The sequence below is a fragment of the Capra hircus genome, chromosome 6 (assembly GCF_001704415.2).
Source record: "Capra hircus breed San Clemente chromosome 6, ASM170441v1, whole genome shotgun sequence".
Classification (NCBI taxonomy): Eukaryota; Metazoa; Chordata; class Mammalia; order Artiodactyla; family Bovidae; genus Capra; species Capra hircus.
In genome coordinates this window covers 58,708,392-58,726,416 of record NC_030813.1, presented here as the reverse complement: position 1 = coordinate 58,726,416, position 18,025 = coordinate 58,708,392, and the positions used below count along the sequence as shown (strand labels likewise).

At 41.2% G+C, this 18,025-nt stretch overlaps 1 protein-coding gene across 2 annotated transcripts in view; it reads right to left on the bottom strand.

Annotated features, from left to right (window-relative positions):
• The window catches only part of FAM114A1 (family with sequence similarity 114 member A1), a 70,404-nt gene that overhangs the window by 10,760 nt on the left and 41,619 nt on the right, over nucleotides 1-18,025 (bottom strand). For both annotated transcript variants that reach the window (XM_018049372.1, XM_018049373.1), the window contains exons 7-11: nucleotides 17,824-17,976; nucleotides 9,573-9,696; nucleotides 3,873-3,964; nucleotides 1,924-2,085; nucleotides 715-854 (exon numbers count right to left, since the gene is read on the bottom strand). In XM_018049372.1, the coding sequence (XP_017904861.1) occupies nucleotides 715-854; nucleotides 1,924-2,085; nucleotides 3,873-3,964; nucleotides 9,573-9,696; nucleotides 17,824-17,976 (671 nt within the window). The remainder of the gene's footprint in view (nucleotides 1-714; nucleotides 855-1,923; nucleotides 2,086-3,872; nucleotides 3,965-9,572; nucleotides 9,697-17,823; nucleotides 17,977-18,025) is intronic.

Below are 18,025 nucleotides of genomic sequence, written 5' to 3'. Positions count from 1 at the left end.
CTTCTCCTCCTGCTCCCAATCCCTCCCAGCATCAGAGTCTTTTCCAATAAGTCAACTCTTTGCATGAGGTGGCCAAAGTACTGGAATTTCAGCTTTAACATCATTCTTTCCAAAGAACAGCCAGGGCTGATCTCCTTCAGAATGGATTGGTTGGATCTCCTTGCAGTCCAAGGAACTCTCAAGAGTCTTCTCCAACACCACAGTTCAAAAGCATCAATTCTTCGGCGCTCAGCCTTCTTCACAGTCCAACTCTCACATCCATACATGACCGCTGGAAAAACCATAGCCTTGACTAGACGGACCTTAGTCGGCAAAGTAATATCTCTGCTTTTGAATATGCTATCTAGGTTGGTCATAACTTTCCTTCCAAGGAGTAAGCGTCTTTTAATTTCATGGCTGCAGTCACTACCTGCAGTGATTTTGGAGCCCCCCAAAATAAAGTCTGACACTGATTCCACTGTTTCCCCATCTATTTCCCATGAAGCGATCTCTCCAAAAATAATTCTTGGAATGTCTAGCTAACTATTACTATTCTCCCTAGCATGCTCGTTTCTTAATAGAGTCCTTATTTCTCAAGATGACGGCAGAGCAATGGACCTAGTTGACTGCGATGGGAATCTCTAGCAGCCAAGGGTGTACATGGGTCTGTGTGTGCACGTTTGAATGACACAAATACATACAATTTGAGAAATAAGAATTAAAAGTAACATTTACTTTATCAGAACTTTTGCTTGGTCCTGAGCTGATTTTTCTTCTTCTTGTCCGTGAAGAATTAATTCTGCTACTTTATGAAGCTGCTCAATACAGCGAGCTGTTACTTCTGCCAGGCTTTCAACGGACAGCATGTACACTTCCTGAAAGCAAAAAGTATAAGTCAGAAAATTATTCACTGAGCAGATACTTTCTAAAAAATCTTGTAACATTAAAAAAAATTAAATAATTCTTGGGAAGAAAACCAAACAAATATGACCTGAAAAAAAATTACCCAAAGTTTAATGGGTAGACTATTCTAAATGGAAATGCTACCATAAAATAGAAGTGTCACTGGGTCCCAGGGACATGACAATCGTACTTTATAGCCGTGTCCCCAGTTCTTGGGCTTCCCCGGTGGCCCAACTGGTAAAGAATCTGCCTGCCAATGCAGGAGATGCAAAATACACGGGTTCGATCCCTGGGTAGGTAAGATCTCCTGGAGAAGGAAATGGTAACCCATTCCAGTGTTCTTGCCCGGAAAATTCCATGGACAGAGGAGCCTGGCAGGCTAGGCTCATGGAGTCACAAAGAGTCAGACACAGCTGAGCAACTGAGCACACACATGTACACGCCCCAGTTGTCAGTGTAATGCTGGGCACATAACAGGCAGATACCCAAGAAAGCGTGTAGAAGGATGGCTGAGTGAATAGACCTCAGTAGATATTTTTCTTTAGAGTGATCTAAATTGTAAGTTTCTTTATCTAAAATTCAATGTAAAATGAAGTTATTGCAAATGCATTTTTTTAACACAGGCAGCTTCTAAATTATGCACATATAAATTTATTAAACTACAGAATAAAAACTATGGTAATGAAATTTTTTCAAAAAAGCTTCAATTACCTCATTAGTTAAAGGGCATAAAGACATTTTATGGTTACAAATTTGCATATAGGATGGAATTTTACCTTAAAGAATAAATCAACTAGGTTCTTAAAGATCTTTTTTCCTTTAAATTATAATTGTAAAGCTATGGAGGAAGGCTACAATATCTGTGCTAAGTCATGAAATGTCTTGGCATAGAGGGATTTTAGTGTTTATTACATTAAGACTCATATTAGTGTGGAATAGGGTACAAATGAAGATGAAATGGCTTTGCCTCACTTAAAATGAAGCTGCTAATAAAATTTACATATTACTGCTGTTTAGGTGGATGACCTGTAACATGTTTACCTCGACTGTCTTATTTGTCTTTTCTTTCTTCTTGTCTTCTTCGGGGTTTTCAGGTTTCTCTTCCTTTTCTTCCTTCTCAGTTTTGTCTTCTGGCTCTTCAGCCACATCTACTGATACCACAGTTTGATCCTCTTCCACCCAGTCATGAGCTTTTTTCATGGCCTGCAAAGGACCCCCCGGCAACCAAAGCAATATGTCTATTGTACAAATACAGAGACACAAAAGCCAATCCCATGACTTGAATCAAATCCTAATCCATTAAGGGTGGTTTTCTGTATGTTTAAAGAGTGGTGGGGCAATTATTCAACCTCCTTAAAAACACCTTGTTGTTGCTTTCTGGTAAAATACAGTAAGAAAAGGGACATAATAGAAAGAATGTATGGAGAGAATACCACAGGGCCAGAGAAATTTTTGGAAAGCATTCTAAAATGATATTCAGATAGGAATAAAAGTGACAGTCACTCTGGAAAAGCCATAGTATATTTTTCACTTTTCCTGACCAATTATAAAAGCATGATAGAATATATACATACAAATATATATATATATATATATATATATATATATATATATATATATATATATATATATGAAATTTAGCCAGGGTCATTGCTAAAGCAAATTTCTTCATGAAGCCCTCAGTGTTTCATGAACCTAATAATGTATCACACTGGGAAGATGAAGGATGGCTCTGCTCCTCTCCAGCCATGACCTCTCCTCTTCTGACCTCAGGGTGGTGGTGGGGGAGGAGAGAACTATGATTAATTTCATTTCACATGAGTGCAATTTGCAATTTGAGCAACATGTGGCCTTTAAAGTTATTGACCAAGCATAAACCACCTTCCCTATGTATTATTCCCTGGATTTTGAAAGGGCAGACTCACTAGCTTTTGCATTGCAGTTTAAGCTGTTTGCTTAATTTTTATCTGAGCTTGTGTGAAACTGACTTCTCATTTGAAAGCTTGCACGTCAAAGTTTAACACAGAGTGTTGATGGAAAGTTAACAGGGAGAAGATTAGGGGAGACAAAATCTGACAAAACTATCCTTGTGTGTGTCCTCTTTTAGGGACAAAGCTTTACCTGACTATGTAAGTAAACCAGTTAGACCTTGGAGGCACCACACACACACTGTCTGAGCAGTGGCAGCTGCTGCACGGAGAGGAATGAGGCAATTTCCCCACTGTGTTCAAGTCACTGACCTGCCAGAATTGGTGACCTCTATCAGAGATAAAGAATTACTCATCTCTGCACCTCCCTGCCTCAGTCTGCATTTTCCTCACTCACCTTGATGAGTGAGGACCTGTGTCAATCACTGATGGTTAAAAAGAAGAAAAAGAAAGAGAGAGAGAAGGGGGAAATGACACCGTTTTAAGTAATTAATGCTCAGTGACCTCACTAAGAAATGCTGTAGCAAGACCTTGTACAAACTTGCAAAACATCCTGTGTTACTATCAGAGTAACCCAGACCATGAAAGCCCGGATGGCCTTAGATCTTAGGACGAGGCACCAGCTTTCCAGTGGGAAGGGTCGTGCGGGTGACCTGGCTCTGGCTGGTGTGCTTTCTCTGCCTGATTCTGGCATGTCACTTTCGAGGTGACGGGAGATGGAATTTGCAAAAGCCCTTTGGTAATTCAGCCTCTTTCCTCCTGTAGGCTGAAGATAACCCTGCTTTGAATAAAATCCTATTCTGTGGAGAAGTGACTTGTTCAAGATCACACCAGTGAAGCTGCAGCTAAAATGCAGGTCTCATCACACAGCCTAGCATGTTCTCAACAGTTACATTTCATGATGTTGCCTCATCAAATCTTAACTTCTGGCCTGGGACTCCTCTCCCACCACGTGCCATTTGGGGCTTGGGGGTTTTTCCTATTTCAGGTGAATCTCTGGAATTTTACAACCAAGACCTTTTTAAAAAAACAAACAAACACTCAGACTCAGATGGGGCTGACCTTATTGAGTTTGTCAGGTGTGGCTGCAACATGTAATTCAAAGAGAAGCTCTGTAAGCATGCTAGCAAACTCTTCTTTGTTTTCTTCTATGCCTGGAAATAGAAAATGACAGAAGTAAGAAGCATGATTTCTTTTTCATCCTGCAGAATGTGGCAGCTCCCCTAACCTTACAGCCTGCAGTCAGAGTATAAGTCGGGGGTGGCAGCAGCCCACCCTCCAGCTCCGGGAAAAGATGAGCCGTGCCCGGATATTCAAGCACAGTGGCGAGGTAGCAGGCTGCAGCTGGGTGGGGGGCTGGTAAAGCCTTGCTGCTCACAGCTCTAGCTGGGGCGCCCCTGGGCTAGACTGAAGGGCACATGAAGGATGAAGGCAGGGAGGGACCATGTATACCATAACAGGTATAGACGGTCAGCGCCTATTTGTTGAATGACTGCGTGAACAAATTAATGATGTTTCTCAGGCCTGAGAGCCCTGGGACAACACTGTATTTAAGGCTTATAGTATTGTTATGCTTAGCATTGCAACCCTTAATGATACCCCAGGGCGCCCTTTTGTGTCCACAGAGCCACAGTGCTGAGCAAGCAGAATTAGTCTCCGTGGATCATCTACTTTTATCTTAACACCTATAACAACCTATCTCTGGAGAAACTTCTCATGGTTTCCTATGACACCTGCCTGGTCATACAATATTTCATAATGGTATGTCTTCCCTCCAGATTGGAAGTTACCTAAGGGTACAAATGGTATTTGTTTTGCTCATTCTTGAATCTAGAGACTCTAACACAGTGCCTGGAACATAACGGGTGATAAAATGAATAATGATTGAAAAATAATTTACTAATCAGTTGTACCATATTTACTAATATATTGATTATATAACATGTCATATACATGAAATAAAATTAATCTCATTGATGGGCAATGAAAAAGAGAGATCTTTAAAAGTTACCATCTTCTATCTCTCATTTGAATCTACAAGTTGAGGCCATTTTTAAAGTTTCTGATTAGTGCTAAAGAATTGATTTCATGCAACTAGAGATTATCATACTACGTGAAGTAAGTCAGAAAGAGAAAGACAACCATATGATATCACTTATTGTGGAATCTAAAATATGACACAAATGAACCTATCCGTCAAACAGAAACAAAATCAAGGACATAGAGAGTAGACTGGTTGCCAAGGCGGAGTGGGTGGGAGAGGGTAGGAGTGGGGGTCTGGGATTAGCAGATGCAAATTGGTATATATATGAATAGAATGGATAAACAACAAGGTCCTACTGTATAGCACGGGGAACAACGTTCAGTATCCTGCAATAAACCATAATACAAAATAATACGAAAAAGAATGCTTATATATGTATAACTGAGTCACTTTGCTGTATAGCAGTAATTAACACAACACTGTAATTCAACTATACCTTAATAAGAAATAAATAAATGAAAGAATTGATTCCACTGTGGGTTGTATCACTAGTCTGCGGTGAGGAGGGGGTACACTATAAAAGCATCATTTGTCTGGCCTGACTACATGATCTCAAAACCCCCTGAGAAGGAAATACCTGGCTTAGGTTAGTGGGTGAAGATGGCAGCTTCAGAGAGGCCTGAGCTGTGTGAGAAATTCTGTAGCTAACACTTGTCTGCCTGTCTTTGTTTCTGTTTTAGAGACAAAATGGTTAATCACAGCTTGCCAAGATAGCCAGGCCTATATCAGTTTATCATCCCCTAGAATTTATATACTTATTCTCACCAGGGAGCAGGTCAATAAAGATACTAGAGATGGAAAGCATATATGTCAGGTAAGAAGCTTTATGGAGAAGAAGAAACCAAGGAAGGGGAATAGGGACAGCTGGGGGTTAAGAATCTCCCAGCTGAGAAAGTGACTTTTGGGTAAGAGCCCAGAGGAGGAGGGGAGTGAGTCACATGGGGGGCCAGGGTAGCTGTGGCCGGCAGAGGGAGGCATGTGCCCTGGGGTCGAGAGATGGCTGTCTTTGTCCATGGTGAAGTGATACAAGCAAATCATAAAAATCCATAAGGCGAGTGCTCAGATAGAGCAGGCTGTTGCAAAGGTTGAGCATGGGTATTAAGAAAGCTTCCAGAAGGAGATGATGCTTGAACCTAGCCTTCCAGGATGAGAAAGGCATTAGTCACAAGCAGAAAAAGGGAGAATTGGAGGCCTACAAAGAGAGAATTAGAGAGAAAGTGAATGGGATTCCATCAAAAATTGAGATTCTCTCTCTGCTAGTCAGAGGTCTTGGTCTCACCTTCTCTAAATGGGCAAATTTAGAAGGGCAGCTCCCACAGGTTCTCATTCCCCAACTGCCTGGTCCTTCTCATCTGTGTGGGGCAGCACAGCAGGGCAGAAAGAGCCTGACTTGAGGCTGGGGTCCTTCCCTAGCTCCTGTAGTTAGTGGGTCTGTGACTGGGGCCAGTTACAAGGCTTCTTAGCTTCCACTTCCTCTTCTGTAAATTTAGGGCAAGAAAACCCACCCATCTCCTTTTTAGTGTTATTGTAAGGACCAAATAAAACAAATGTGTAAGTATTTTGTAAACACTAAAGTTTTATATAACTATATTGTTATATGCTGCAAAGATATAAACATAGGGAGATTAAAAATATTTGAAAGTAATCCATACTAAATTAGGATATATATACTCTGTGTATCTCCAGTTTTTAAATGTGCATTTCTGTCATAAAACAGAGAAATATACCAAAAACGCAGAGCAAACATTTTAGGAAAATCATCACAGAGAAAAATGAAAGTAGATAAAAACACAGATAATAAAGAATGTTGCAACAAAAAAGACCTATTACTACAATTCTTGGTCTGTACATGTTGCTGAGAAGTTTTTCACCAAGGCAGTGAAAAGAGGAAATAGCTTTTAGAAATCTCCTTACAACAGTGGGAAACCAAATTAGAGACCCATGGCAGTGTAATAAAATTACATGTTGCTGGAAAGATAAACATGCAAGCTAACGTTATTAAAAACAGAGGAGCCCAATATTAAATTTATCTAAAAATGACAGTTTATTACATTTTCTGAGACGATCAAATAAATTATTTAGGTGTTAGAGGTATTTTAGAAATATAAGTGCTTACAAGAAAAAATATGATGCAAACGCTCTGGTTTCTCCTAGACTTTGGCTCCTGGATTGTCTACTCGCTCTCACTGACGAGATTGTTCTTGACAGCTTTTAGTTAATCCCTCACCTTTCTGGAGTTTGTAACACTCCATCATACCTGGGTTGATTTAATGACAACCCTGGTATTCTTCTTTCCCGTTCTTCTTTAGGTATTTAAATGACATCTATTTATTAAATTAATTAAAATTAGTAGTGCTTTGATAATCTGGAGATTTCCTTTAGGAAAATGAACATATTGTATTATGGGAGGTAACAGGGTTCCATCACTTAAAGAGAGACGAATCTACCATTTCCTAAGCAAGCTGTTCAAGACTGTAATTTGCTTTTTGGTCAGATTCAAAAATCTCCATTTATTGAAGCTCTGTATTAAGACTGGAACATAACACATGGAGTAACATTTTCTATTTAACAGTTTGAATCAAGTTTCCTCTCCAAGAAATAGTACTTGTTGGGGATGCAATGCTGCCTTAACTTATACAGGCAATAATATTTCATTGATGTTAGGGATCCTCTTTTTATCTGTTCTGAATGACACCCCCAGTAGGATAGAGGTCTACCTCAGGTATCATGAAGCTGAAGAAAAACAGCCTGCATTTTTTGGTGATTGTTACTCTGGAAAAGAGGCATCTACATTAGTTCATCTTGGGTCCATAATCCAAACCATAGGACCTCTGACAGCTAGTGTCTTAGTTTCTTCATTATTAAAGCAAAGACAAGGCTGTCATCCTTTGTGACTTCATAACAACACGCAAATGCTCAGAAACGTTGCTCTCCAGCTGTCTCTTTGATACTGACCTTTTTCTATGCTGCAGTGTAATTGATTCTTCTATCTTGATGCAATGAGCATAAATCTCATTAAACTTAAGGCACATAAGGTCAGTATGTGGGAATAAGGGGGCAGATATTTTTTAAATGACAGTTTGCAAATGCTTAGAATAATACTGCCCTGAACATCTAGGCTGAAGCATTTGAGCTCCTGTGTTTGAGCTTTGATTAAAGGTATGTATTAGGCTTCCCTCATAGCTCAGTTGGTACAGAATTCGCCTGTAAGGAGACCCCAGTATGATTCCTGGGTCGGGAAGATCCCCTGGAGAAGGGATAGGCTATCCATTCCAGTATTCTTAGGCTTCCCTTGTGGCTCAGCTGGTAAAGAATCTGCCTGCAATGTGGGAGACCTGGGTTTGATCCCTGGGTTGGGAAGATCCCCTGGAGAAGGGAAAGGCTAACCACTCCAGTATTCTGACCTGGAGAATTCTATGGACTGCGTAGTCCATGGGGTCACAAAGAGTCGGACAAGACTGAGTGACTTTCTTTTTAAAGGTATGTATCATGCCGGGGCACAAAATGCTTCCAGAGACTGGATGATATGAATGTACATTATCACAAGTACAATTGTAAATAAAAGCTATAGCTTATTGCATCTTTGCTATTTTCCTAGCATTGTGTTAGCATGTCTGATAACTAGAAGAGCTAACACTTTGAGCAGTTCCATGTGCCAGGCACTGTAATATACATTTTTACGTATATTATCTAATTTGATCCTTACAATAGCCCTTGGGAACAGGTATCACTGTCTCCATTGTATAGGTAAAATACTGAGTTTCAGAAAGGTTATATACCTTGTTCAAGGCCAAGTAGCAAGTAAGTAGTAAAAATGTGGCATGTAAGACCCTTCAGAGGATCCTAGGAGAAGCCAGCCTTGTGTGTCCACGGTTGCTTAAATTTTCAGCATAACCTACACAAATCAATGGCAGTTGCAGTGCATGGTGATGACATCACTCACTCTCCATGTACATAGCAAATGCTTTACTAGATTCTGCTCCCAAAGGGACAACCTAATCATTAAGCACATCCAACCTGGAGAACATCTTGGCCCCTCTCAAGGAAGCCTGGCCTCTCACAAGATCGCTTCTAGTCTCCTTGGGTCATGTCATCACCTGGCTGGAAGCGTGTCGTGGGAGGGTGCATCTGGCTCACTGCAGCGACTGACAACCTGACACTCCAAGCCCTGGTGTACCGTGCGCTTTTCTCAGAACTGTACTTTCGGGGGGAAGGCCACTTACAAACACACCCTAACTCCTACACACTGAAGTTAAAAGGAAGGAGAAAAAAATGAAAAGAAATCCACTCAAAGACCTGCCTACCGTCAACGCCAACCACATTCAACGACTTCCACGTGCAGACAAAAAATTTGACGCTGCAGCATAAACTCTAGCCATCAGAGCCCCTGTTGAGTGTCCCGTGCTCTTTGATCATTTGATCAGATGCATTTGCTCTGTGCCTGTGACATGCTGGACATCAGAGAAGTAAAGGTGCCTGACTCAGGAGCTCCCACCCAGAGGAAGGGAGGATTGTGACCAGTGTGACCAGCTCCTGTGACAAGAGCAGGGGCACAGAGCTGGGAAGTGAGCAGGAGTGCTCAGTGAGCAGGAGTGCTCAGTGAGCAGGAGTGCTGAATTAGTGCCTCTCCCGTTTAAACGGCTGTGCTTATTAACAGCAGCTTCATAAGGATGACACCAACAGTTTGTCTTGCTATTTTATTGGTTATTTTTCTTTACCTTGCACTTCTTGATTCTCTTCATTCTCGAACACTTTGGCTGCAAAGATGTCTTTAATGGAAATTAGGTCATTTTTTAAGACCTCCAGCTTCTCTCCATCAAGTGATGCTAAAAATGACTGAACCTGAAAAAAAGAAATAGGTCAGCATAACTGTCATCTTTTCTTCTCATTAATGATGTTTACATTCAGTTGTGCCCACTTCTCCCAGGGGATCTGTGGTGTGGGAGGTAACACTGGGTTGACTGTTGGATTAACTGCCTACTAATTGTGTAACTTTGGGTAAGTTACATAAACTCCCTGGGCCTCAGTTTTCTCATTTTTTAATTGAATGTATTTAACAGATAACACTCTCAAATGTCAAAGATAAATTTAGGATGTACAACATGTTAGTTTGATAGACGTGTATATAGTAATATGATTGCCATTGTAGCTATATTTCATGCCTCTATTGCATTACATAGTTATCTTTTGTTTCTCGTCATTGAGAAAATTAAAATTTTAGTCTCTTACCAAGCTTGGTGATTATAGTGCCTAATTGCTGTCTGCATTCCTAATACTGCACATTAGCTCTCTATGGCTAAGTTACTACTTGCGCAAGTTTGTACCCTTAAACAATATCAGTCGTATCCTCCCACCTATCCTGGGCTAACCACCATTTCATTGCTTTTTATGAGTTTGACCTTTTTAGATTCCACATACAAGTAATAACATACAACATTTGTCTTCCTCTTTCTGAGTTATCTCACGTAGCTTAAGGAGCCCAAGGTCCATTCATGTTGTCGTAATTGGGAGGGTGTTCTTCTTTCTCATGGCTGAATAATGTCCCATTGTGTATATATATTACACACTTTTTAATCCATTTATTTGTTTATGGGCATTTAGGATATTTCCATGTCTTGGCTATAGTGAACAGAACTGCAATGAAACATGGGAGTGCTGATGTCTCTTGGAAGTATTGTTTCTGGCTTCCTCAAAAAATTAAAAATACATCTATAATATGATCCAGCAATTCTGCACACCCAAAGGAAGTTTTCTGTTTTAAAGTGAGATCCACACTTCACTGTGATCCTTTGCAGTTAAGGAAACAATGAATGTGAAGGACATTGCACAAATGCACACAGCAGATGCTAAGTAAGTGGTGGTGGCAGCTCCATCAAAGCGGCTAAAAACACACCTCGGTGTCAACCCCGGATTCTAACATCTTACTAATTCCTATTTGCCGGGAGCCAGCGTGGGGAATCCCACCCGTGACAAGGTCATGTGGCAGAGATCTGATGGGCAAGGCAAGTCGGATCTCAGGGTGTCCCTCTGGTATTTCCTGAGCATGTACCCCCCAAACCAAAAATCTGCCAGCCTTTGTACTCTGCTTTTCCACTCTTCTGACACACTCTGGAAAAAGTCAACTCAGGGCTTTAGTCTTCTGCATTTGAAAGGGATGTTTCAGTCAAACCCCGTCTGATAACTCTCTAGCTTGCCTAACAGGTTCCCCTGGACCTCTTACAGCTTGTGAATTGCTTACAGCCCCCAACCACAAGAGGCACAAAGCTTAAAGCATCTTAAAGATACAGAGCCTTTTCTAAAAATCATATTGGTGACGGGTTTTCACTGTTGACTCAATGATTGCTGCCAGGCCTCCATATTCTTTATCTTTTAGGCACCTGGGAGGATGTTAATCAATGTAAACGGGATATGGAAAAAGATATATAGTAGTTTTGATGTTAGCAACACTAGACTTTTGAGTGATTTACTTTTCTTTTGTTACAAATCACTGTACTCCTTTTACTTGTTATAAATTGCTGTATCTTTGCTATGTAAGAATATAACTTTATTTAGTGCTTTCTGAGAGTGGCACCAGACTTTGAGAAGAACAACACCAATAAGTCTTCTGGTTGACAAACCCTTATCAGAAAAAAGGCTGTAAAATGTTAATTGGCCCTTTTGGCCAGAAGATGATGTAAATCACCTAAGACTTGTGTATACAACTAGGTATGTAGAGAGAAAAGCCTGGTTTTGATAAAAGCCTGGGCTGCTAATGCTGCATAATTTTGTATTACCTATAGATCTCTATGTACAATCAAAAAGGTATAAAAGGCCTTGCTAGACAATAGAGGCTGGGCCAGTCGCTGGACTGGTTTCCTCCGTGTCTTCTCTTTACTCTAATTTCTGGCTGAATTCCCATCTGGGGCGTGGAGGCTAGCCATGTATACTTACTTGCCCCGGCTTCTAAGATCCGTAAGAGAGGGAGCCCAAGGCGGGACACTCTCTGATATTCAAACGGATGCCGGTGGCCTAACGTAGATGGTGCAAGCTCCTTGTCTGGAACTTTATTGGCTTTCCATGTAAACCAAGTTATTGAGCCTCTTTTCTCCACTTAATTTTCCTACTACACTATTTCTTCCTAATCTAATTTTATATTAATAAATAAATAAGTTTTTTCCTCGCCAACTCCGTCCCCGCTTCAAATTCCCTGGATCCACCGGGGCTGGACCCCGGCACCTATTCTTACTAATCGTGTGACTTTGGGTAATTTACTTAACCTTTCTATGACTCAGTCTTCTTATCTCTAAGTGAGAACTAATAGCATCAACCATATAAGATTGTTTTGAAGGTTAAATGAAATGATGTACTCAAGAGTACTTATTGTGGTGGTCAATAAATTATATATATAATGAAAATAAAGATATATGTAAAACAGAAAACAAACTTATGGTTACCAAAGGGGAGAAGGAGAGAGGGAGGCACAAATTAGGAATGTGGCATTAACAGATACAAATGACTACACATAAAATAGATGTACAACAGAGATTCACTGTATAGCACAGAGAGTTGTATTCAATATCCTGTTATAACCTATAATGGAATATAATCCAAAAAAATAACTGAATAACTTTGCTATATTCCTGAAACTAACAGAAGATTGTAAAGCAACTATAATTCAATAAAAATGGGTATGTAAACAAATACATAAACAAATAGATATTGTATATCATAGATATACATATAAACACACTTGCTAGATGTTTTATTGTATAGGAGTTACAAAAATGTAACAAGACATATTTTTCTTCTCAGAGATCTTGCAGTCTGAAGGAGGGAGGCCCAGATGACCCGAAACAGCCACACCAAGTGTGAACGCAGTAATGGGGTGGGGGGTGCTCCCAAGGAGGGGCTGCAGTGCCCTTTGGGGAAGCGAGAGGGTGGGCAGGGACACTGCACAGAGGATCTTGCTTAAACTGACACGCTCCCTGCCCCCTGTTCTTCAGAACTCCTCTTTTGCAACCATCCTTCAGAAACTCTTAGAAATCACCTGGATAGATGGCCAGGCAACCTCTGTGAATCCAAAGACCAATGTGAAATTCCAAAATGGTCACAGTGAATGGAGAACCATACAGAAAGTAAAGTCTGACTATAAAGTTGGAAGGTTTTAAATTTCTCATTCTGTAGGTTAACACTTGCCCTGGAAGGAGAGCCAGCAGAGAAGCTGCCATAGTCTTTGGGTTGTGGCTTTTTGAAATTTACTTTATTTTCGGTTGTGCTGCGTGAGTGCTATGCTGTGCTTAGTTGCTCAGTTGTGCCCGACTCTTTGTGACCCCAGGGACTGCAGCCCTCCAGGCTCCTCTGTTCATGGGGATTCTCCAGGCAAGAATACCGGAGTGGGTTGCCGTGCCCTCCTCCAGGGGATCTTCCCAACCCAGGGATCAAACGGGGGTCTCCTGCATTGCAGCACTGCATCCAGATTCTTTACAGTCTGAGCCACTAGGGAAGCTGGTGCTGTGTGAGGGCTTTCTCTAGTTGTGGCAAGTGGGGGCTACTCTCTAGTTGAGGTACATGGGCTTCTCATTGTGCTGGCTTCTCTTGTTGCAGAGCACAGGCCCTGAAGTACGCGAGCTTCAGCAGTTGCTGCACATGAGCTCAGTAGTTGTGGCTCGAGGGTTCCAGAGCATGGGCTCATTAATTGTGGCACATGAGCTCAGCTGCCCTGCAGCATGTGGGATCTTCCCAACTGGGGACGGAACCAGTGTCTCTTGCATTGCAAGGTTGATTCTTTTTTTTTTTTTAATTTATTTTTTAAACAGCATATTTTCTAAATAGCATTTTTCTCAGAGTAAAGAAAAGTACAATGCTGAGTGGAAATGGATATGCACATGCAGGACCTCTTGGTTCCTCCATGTACTCTGAGGGTAGCCATCCCCCGGGAGTGAATGCATTGGGGTTTTATGCTTTGGGTATCTCCCAGGAAGGGTTCTTTTTAGTGAAGGACTCTTTGGTCAGCATCTTTCTATTACAGCATCTCTCTTGCTTCTTCCTAGTTCATTCCATTATGCCAAGATGATGTGCATTAAATCTTTACTTCAATCCAATAATAAATAATAAATAACTATGCCCTCCTCAATAAATATTCATGGAATGCTGACTATATACTTGGCACCCATGCCCAGGTGCTGTCGGGGACACAAGGGTAGAAAGTCTGGTGTGGGGGTGACATTTTGAGGATTCTTGTTTACTCTTTTGATTAACTATTGGGTATATAAGATACTATAAAAATATTAGTTTTTCCTTAAGATTCATAGTACACCACACTGCCATGCCTATTGCCATCCTAGTATCAGTCTTATAGGTAGTAAGGATTCCTTATCATTCTGTACAACCTGTCTAAGTTTTAGCCAATGGCATGTTAGCAGAGGAAATGTGTATCATTTCCAGGTTAAAGCTTTTAAAAACTGGGCACTCCCCTCTATATTCTCTCTCCTCATGCTGATGGAATGAAGGAGACAATGAGTTCCTAGAGAAGAATGAAATCCAACACATTAGACTTGGACATAGAGGAAGCCGCAGAGGCAAAAGGACGTGCCTGCCCAGAGCCCACACTCTCTCGTCTAGATCTCTCTCCAGGTGACTGCAGGTTTCCTTCTGAAGTCTGTATGGACCTCTTCGCCAGGCTGTACTCCCTACGGAGGGACCATCTACCAGGAGATGTACCCCTAAGCCCAAGGAATGGACAAAGGTGGCTGTTTGCAGGGGTTGTGTATGTGCTTGAACTGGGGCATCCTCGCACGTGCCCATGAGGTTCCCTGAGGTGAGAGACAGCTCAGGGACAGTGGAGACAAAAGGAAGAGAGCAGATGGGAGGGTGATGTGGAAACGCGGGGAGTCTAAAGATTCTAAATGGGAACCTGGCCTTCTGGGCCATTATGAAAGTACATTTGTCAAAGAAGGATGATAATTTCTTTTTTTTTTTTTCTGGCCATGCCATGTGGCACATGGGATCTTAGTTCCCCAATCAGGGACTGAACCATGCCTCCTGCACTGGAAGCATGGAGTCTTAACCACTGAATCCCCAGGGAAGTCCCAGAAAATATTTTCTTTAACAGTTTGTTTCCAAAAGCTCTTTAACTTTTAAATATGTGGTATGTGTTGGGTTACCTGGTGAAGTGTAAGATGTCTAATTGAATTCCACGTAAACAATGAATGTTTTCTTGGTATGAGTGTATATCTTAAATATTACACAGGACGTGTTTGTACTAAAAAAGTATTCATTGTTTATCTAAAGTTAAAATTTAATTAGCCATCTTGATTTTTATTTGCTAAATTTGACAATCCCAGGAGGGTCTCCATTTGTATTCTTGCCAGAAGTCTGCGAACATTAGGATGGAACTAGTGGAGCCAGAAGATGGACAGAGCCTGGCTTCTGGATCCTTAAATGCTGGAAAGCTGACTGCTGACCAGACACTCATACCTTGGAGAAACACTATAGCTTTAAAACAAAAATTTTAATTGGAGGATAATTGCTTTGGAATATAGGTTTAAGAGGGTGGGGATCTCTGTAGTTTTTGACCCATATTTTTTAGAACGATTAATTATAACATCCAGTAAGTACTATTACGGGCTTCCCTGGTGGCTCAGCCATAAAGAATCCACCTGCAATGGAGGAGATTCAGGTTTGATCCCTGGGTTGGGAAGATCCCCTGGAGAAGGAAATGGCAACCCACTCCAGTATTCTTGCCTGGGAAATCCCATGGAAAGAGGAGCCTGGCAGGCAAGACTTAGCAACTAAACAATAACAACAACAACAGGTATTATTACTAAGACAAGAAAAGCTCTGTATTTCTCACAATGAAAAACTATGAAAGTCTCCAGGCTGGGGAAAGAGAGATAAGCCTGTGGGAGCAGTCTGCAAACAGAGGGCAATGCCTACCTCCAGGGACTAAACCTCCTTCCTGGCAACATCAGTCCTTTGGGGCTGTTTGGACCCCAGGGCTCTTTTATAGCCTGACCTACAGTGGGAGCAGCTTATGTCTTTCTTCTACCATGATAGCTTTGAGGGGATGTATTCTCTGTAATGTTTTCAATAATAATAACAAATAAATATGTAAGAATGGATAAAAAATAAAATGCCATTGACATTATATATGCATATACATATATATGCATAAAATGGCAGCTGACATTCATTGACTGCTTATTATGTACTAGGCAAGTTGCAGCTAGCTTTGCATGGATTATCTCATTTAATTTTTTAAATAGTTTTATGAAGTAGATTATTATCATTCCCATTTCACAGATAAGGAGATTGAGGTAAGATAGGTCCAAAATCATACTACAGCTACTAAGTGGCATTTGATCACATAATGTCTGACCCCAAACCCTGCTTTTGTAGGGAAAAGTTGGTGTTTCAGTGGAAAATGGTATTCTCTAGATCAGTTTACCAGATTATCAGATTCTGATTCCATGGGAGCAGTTTTATAAATCTGTAATGTAGATACCTGATAGCAGTGCAAAATAATTTGTCTATAGACATGTGAACAAGTTTTGTCCAGTGGAGGGACAAGCTCCCCTCCTATGGAAAATCAGATTTGTGTCCATTTGCATATTCATTTCAAAATTGCTTTATTTTATATGAATTTATACTTATTTGGCTTTTCCTTTGAACCAGTTATAACATCTGACTGGTTCTTTCATTTAATTAATGAGTTAAATAAATTATTTAATTTGTGTTCATTTGGTAGGTATCTTCATGAGTCATGATTTTGCTTAAAAAAAAATTATCTGTTAACAGTTTAACCACAAGACTGTCAGTGATGGCTGATGGATAACTAGAAAGGAAATAAACACATTGTACCTTGTAACTGTATAATCTTGGGTGTGTATGGAGGGTGGGGTGGTGTCCATCCTGTTTGGTTCTTGGTTGCCTGTTATATGGCAGAGGTCATCTTTCCCTGATAAGGTGAGTTTCATGAATGTCTCAACCCCCCAAATTCCACATGTAAGAAGACGAGGCCTAGAGAGAATCAAATATCACTTTTTCCTTCTTCCTTTCCTTGGAAGGAACTTGAACTTCCTTCCAAGTTCAGTTTCCCGTCTGAGGCCCTGCCTCTCCCCAGGGAATGTTACTGGGCTTCTCACAGGAGGTCCAGAGGATACTGCCCTGTGACCTCCATTGGAAAAACACCCCAGAGCACAGTCAACCTGAGGTGCACACTAAAGAGTAATATCCACAATTAAACGAGTCAATAGTTTTGAAGTGCTTAGATTAGTCATTATATAAATGCCATGTAAGTATTAAGTAAAAACACATTTGAACATGGACATGCATACCACATAAATCCTTTTCTAAAAATAAAAGAGAAATCACAAGCTCTGCTGACTTCCACTCTCCAAGTTTTGTTTCTCTGGGATCACAGTGCGAGGGTGTGAACGTGCAGGGCTGTGAGGTAATTTCCCAGAGTTCTGTTCAGGAGCATCCCTAAACAGAGCTTTAATGCCCAGTAAGACAGTCCTGCCCTTCACGGCCCAGGCATTCTAACAAATGAGTGAATAAATAACCATACCACCCGTAAAACTAAGTGTACTGAACCCTGCAGTCTGCTAGAAACATCAGCTGCTTTGTTGCCACCGGGTAGCGATGAGGAAGGACATGGCCGGTAGCTCTGATCTGGGTACCACGGCACCAAAGAGGGGCACAGGCCAGGTGCCGACAGTCAGGTTTCTGCACGCCTTTTGCGCAGAGAGGTGGGGGTGGTGATGATTCGTATCATGATGGCCCTCTTGGGACTGGTGACAGGGAACAGCTTGGCAAGGAACAGAGAGGAAACAATACGGAACCTGAAAGCAGCTCATCGGGCCATAAGTGATTGTGACCTCAGCACAGAAACGAGGCTCTAAAAATGAGGTATTTTAATAACAGATTTTCTTTCATGTTTAAGAAAACACACTCATGAACATGCTACTTCCAACGACAGGACAGACATACCTTGCTTTCGCTTTCATTGGACAGAATTTCCAGGGCTTCCAGGTGTGACAAACCTTGATACTCATCGAACAGCATCCCATAGTGTGCGGTCCTCTCGGCCGTGAGCTGCTGTGCCAGCCTCTGCTTCTCCTTCTCTTTGGCCTCCCGTAACATCTGCACAAACACACATTTGTACATTAGATGCATGCTTAAAAGCCCCATT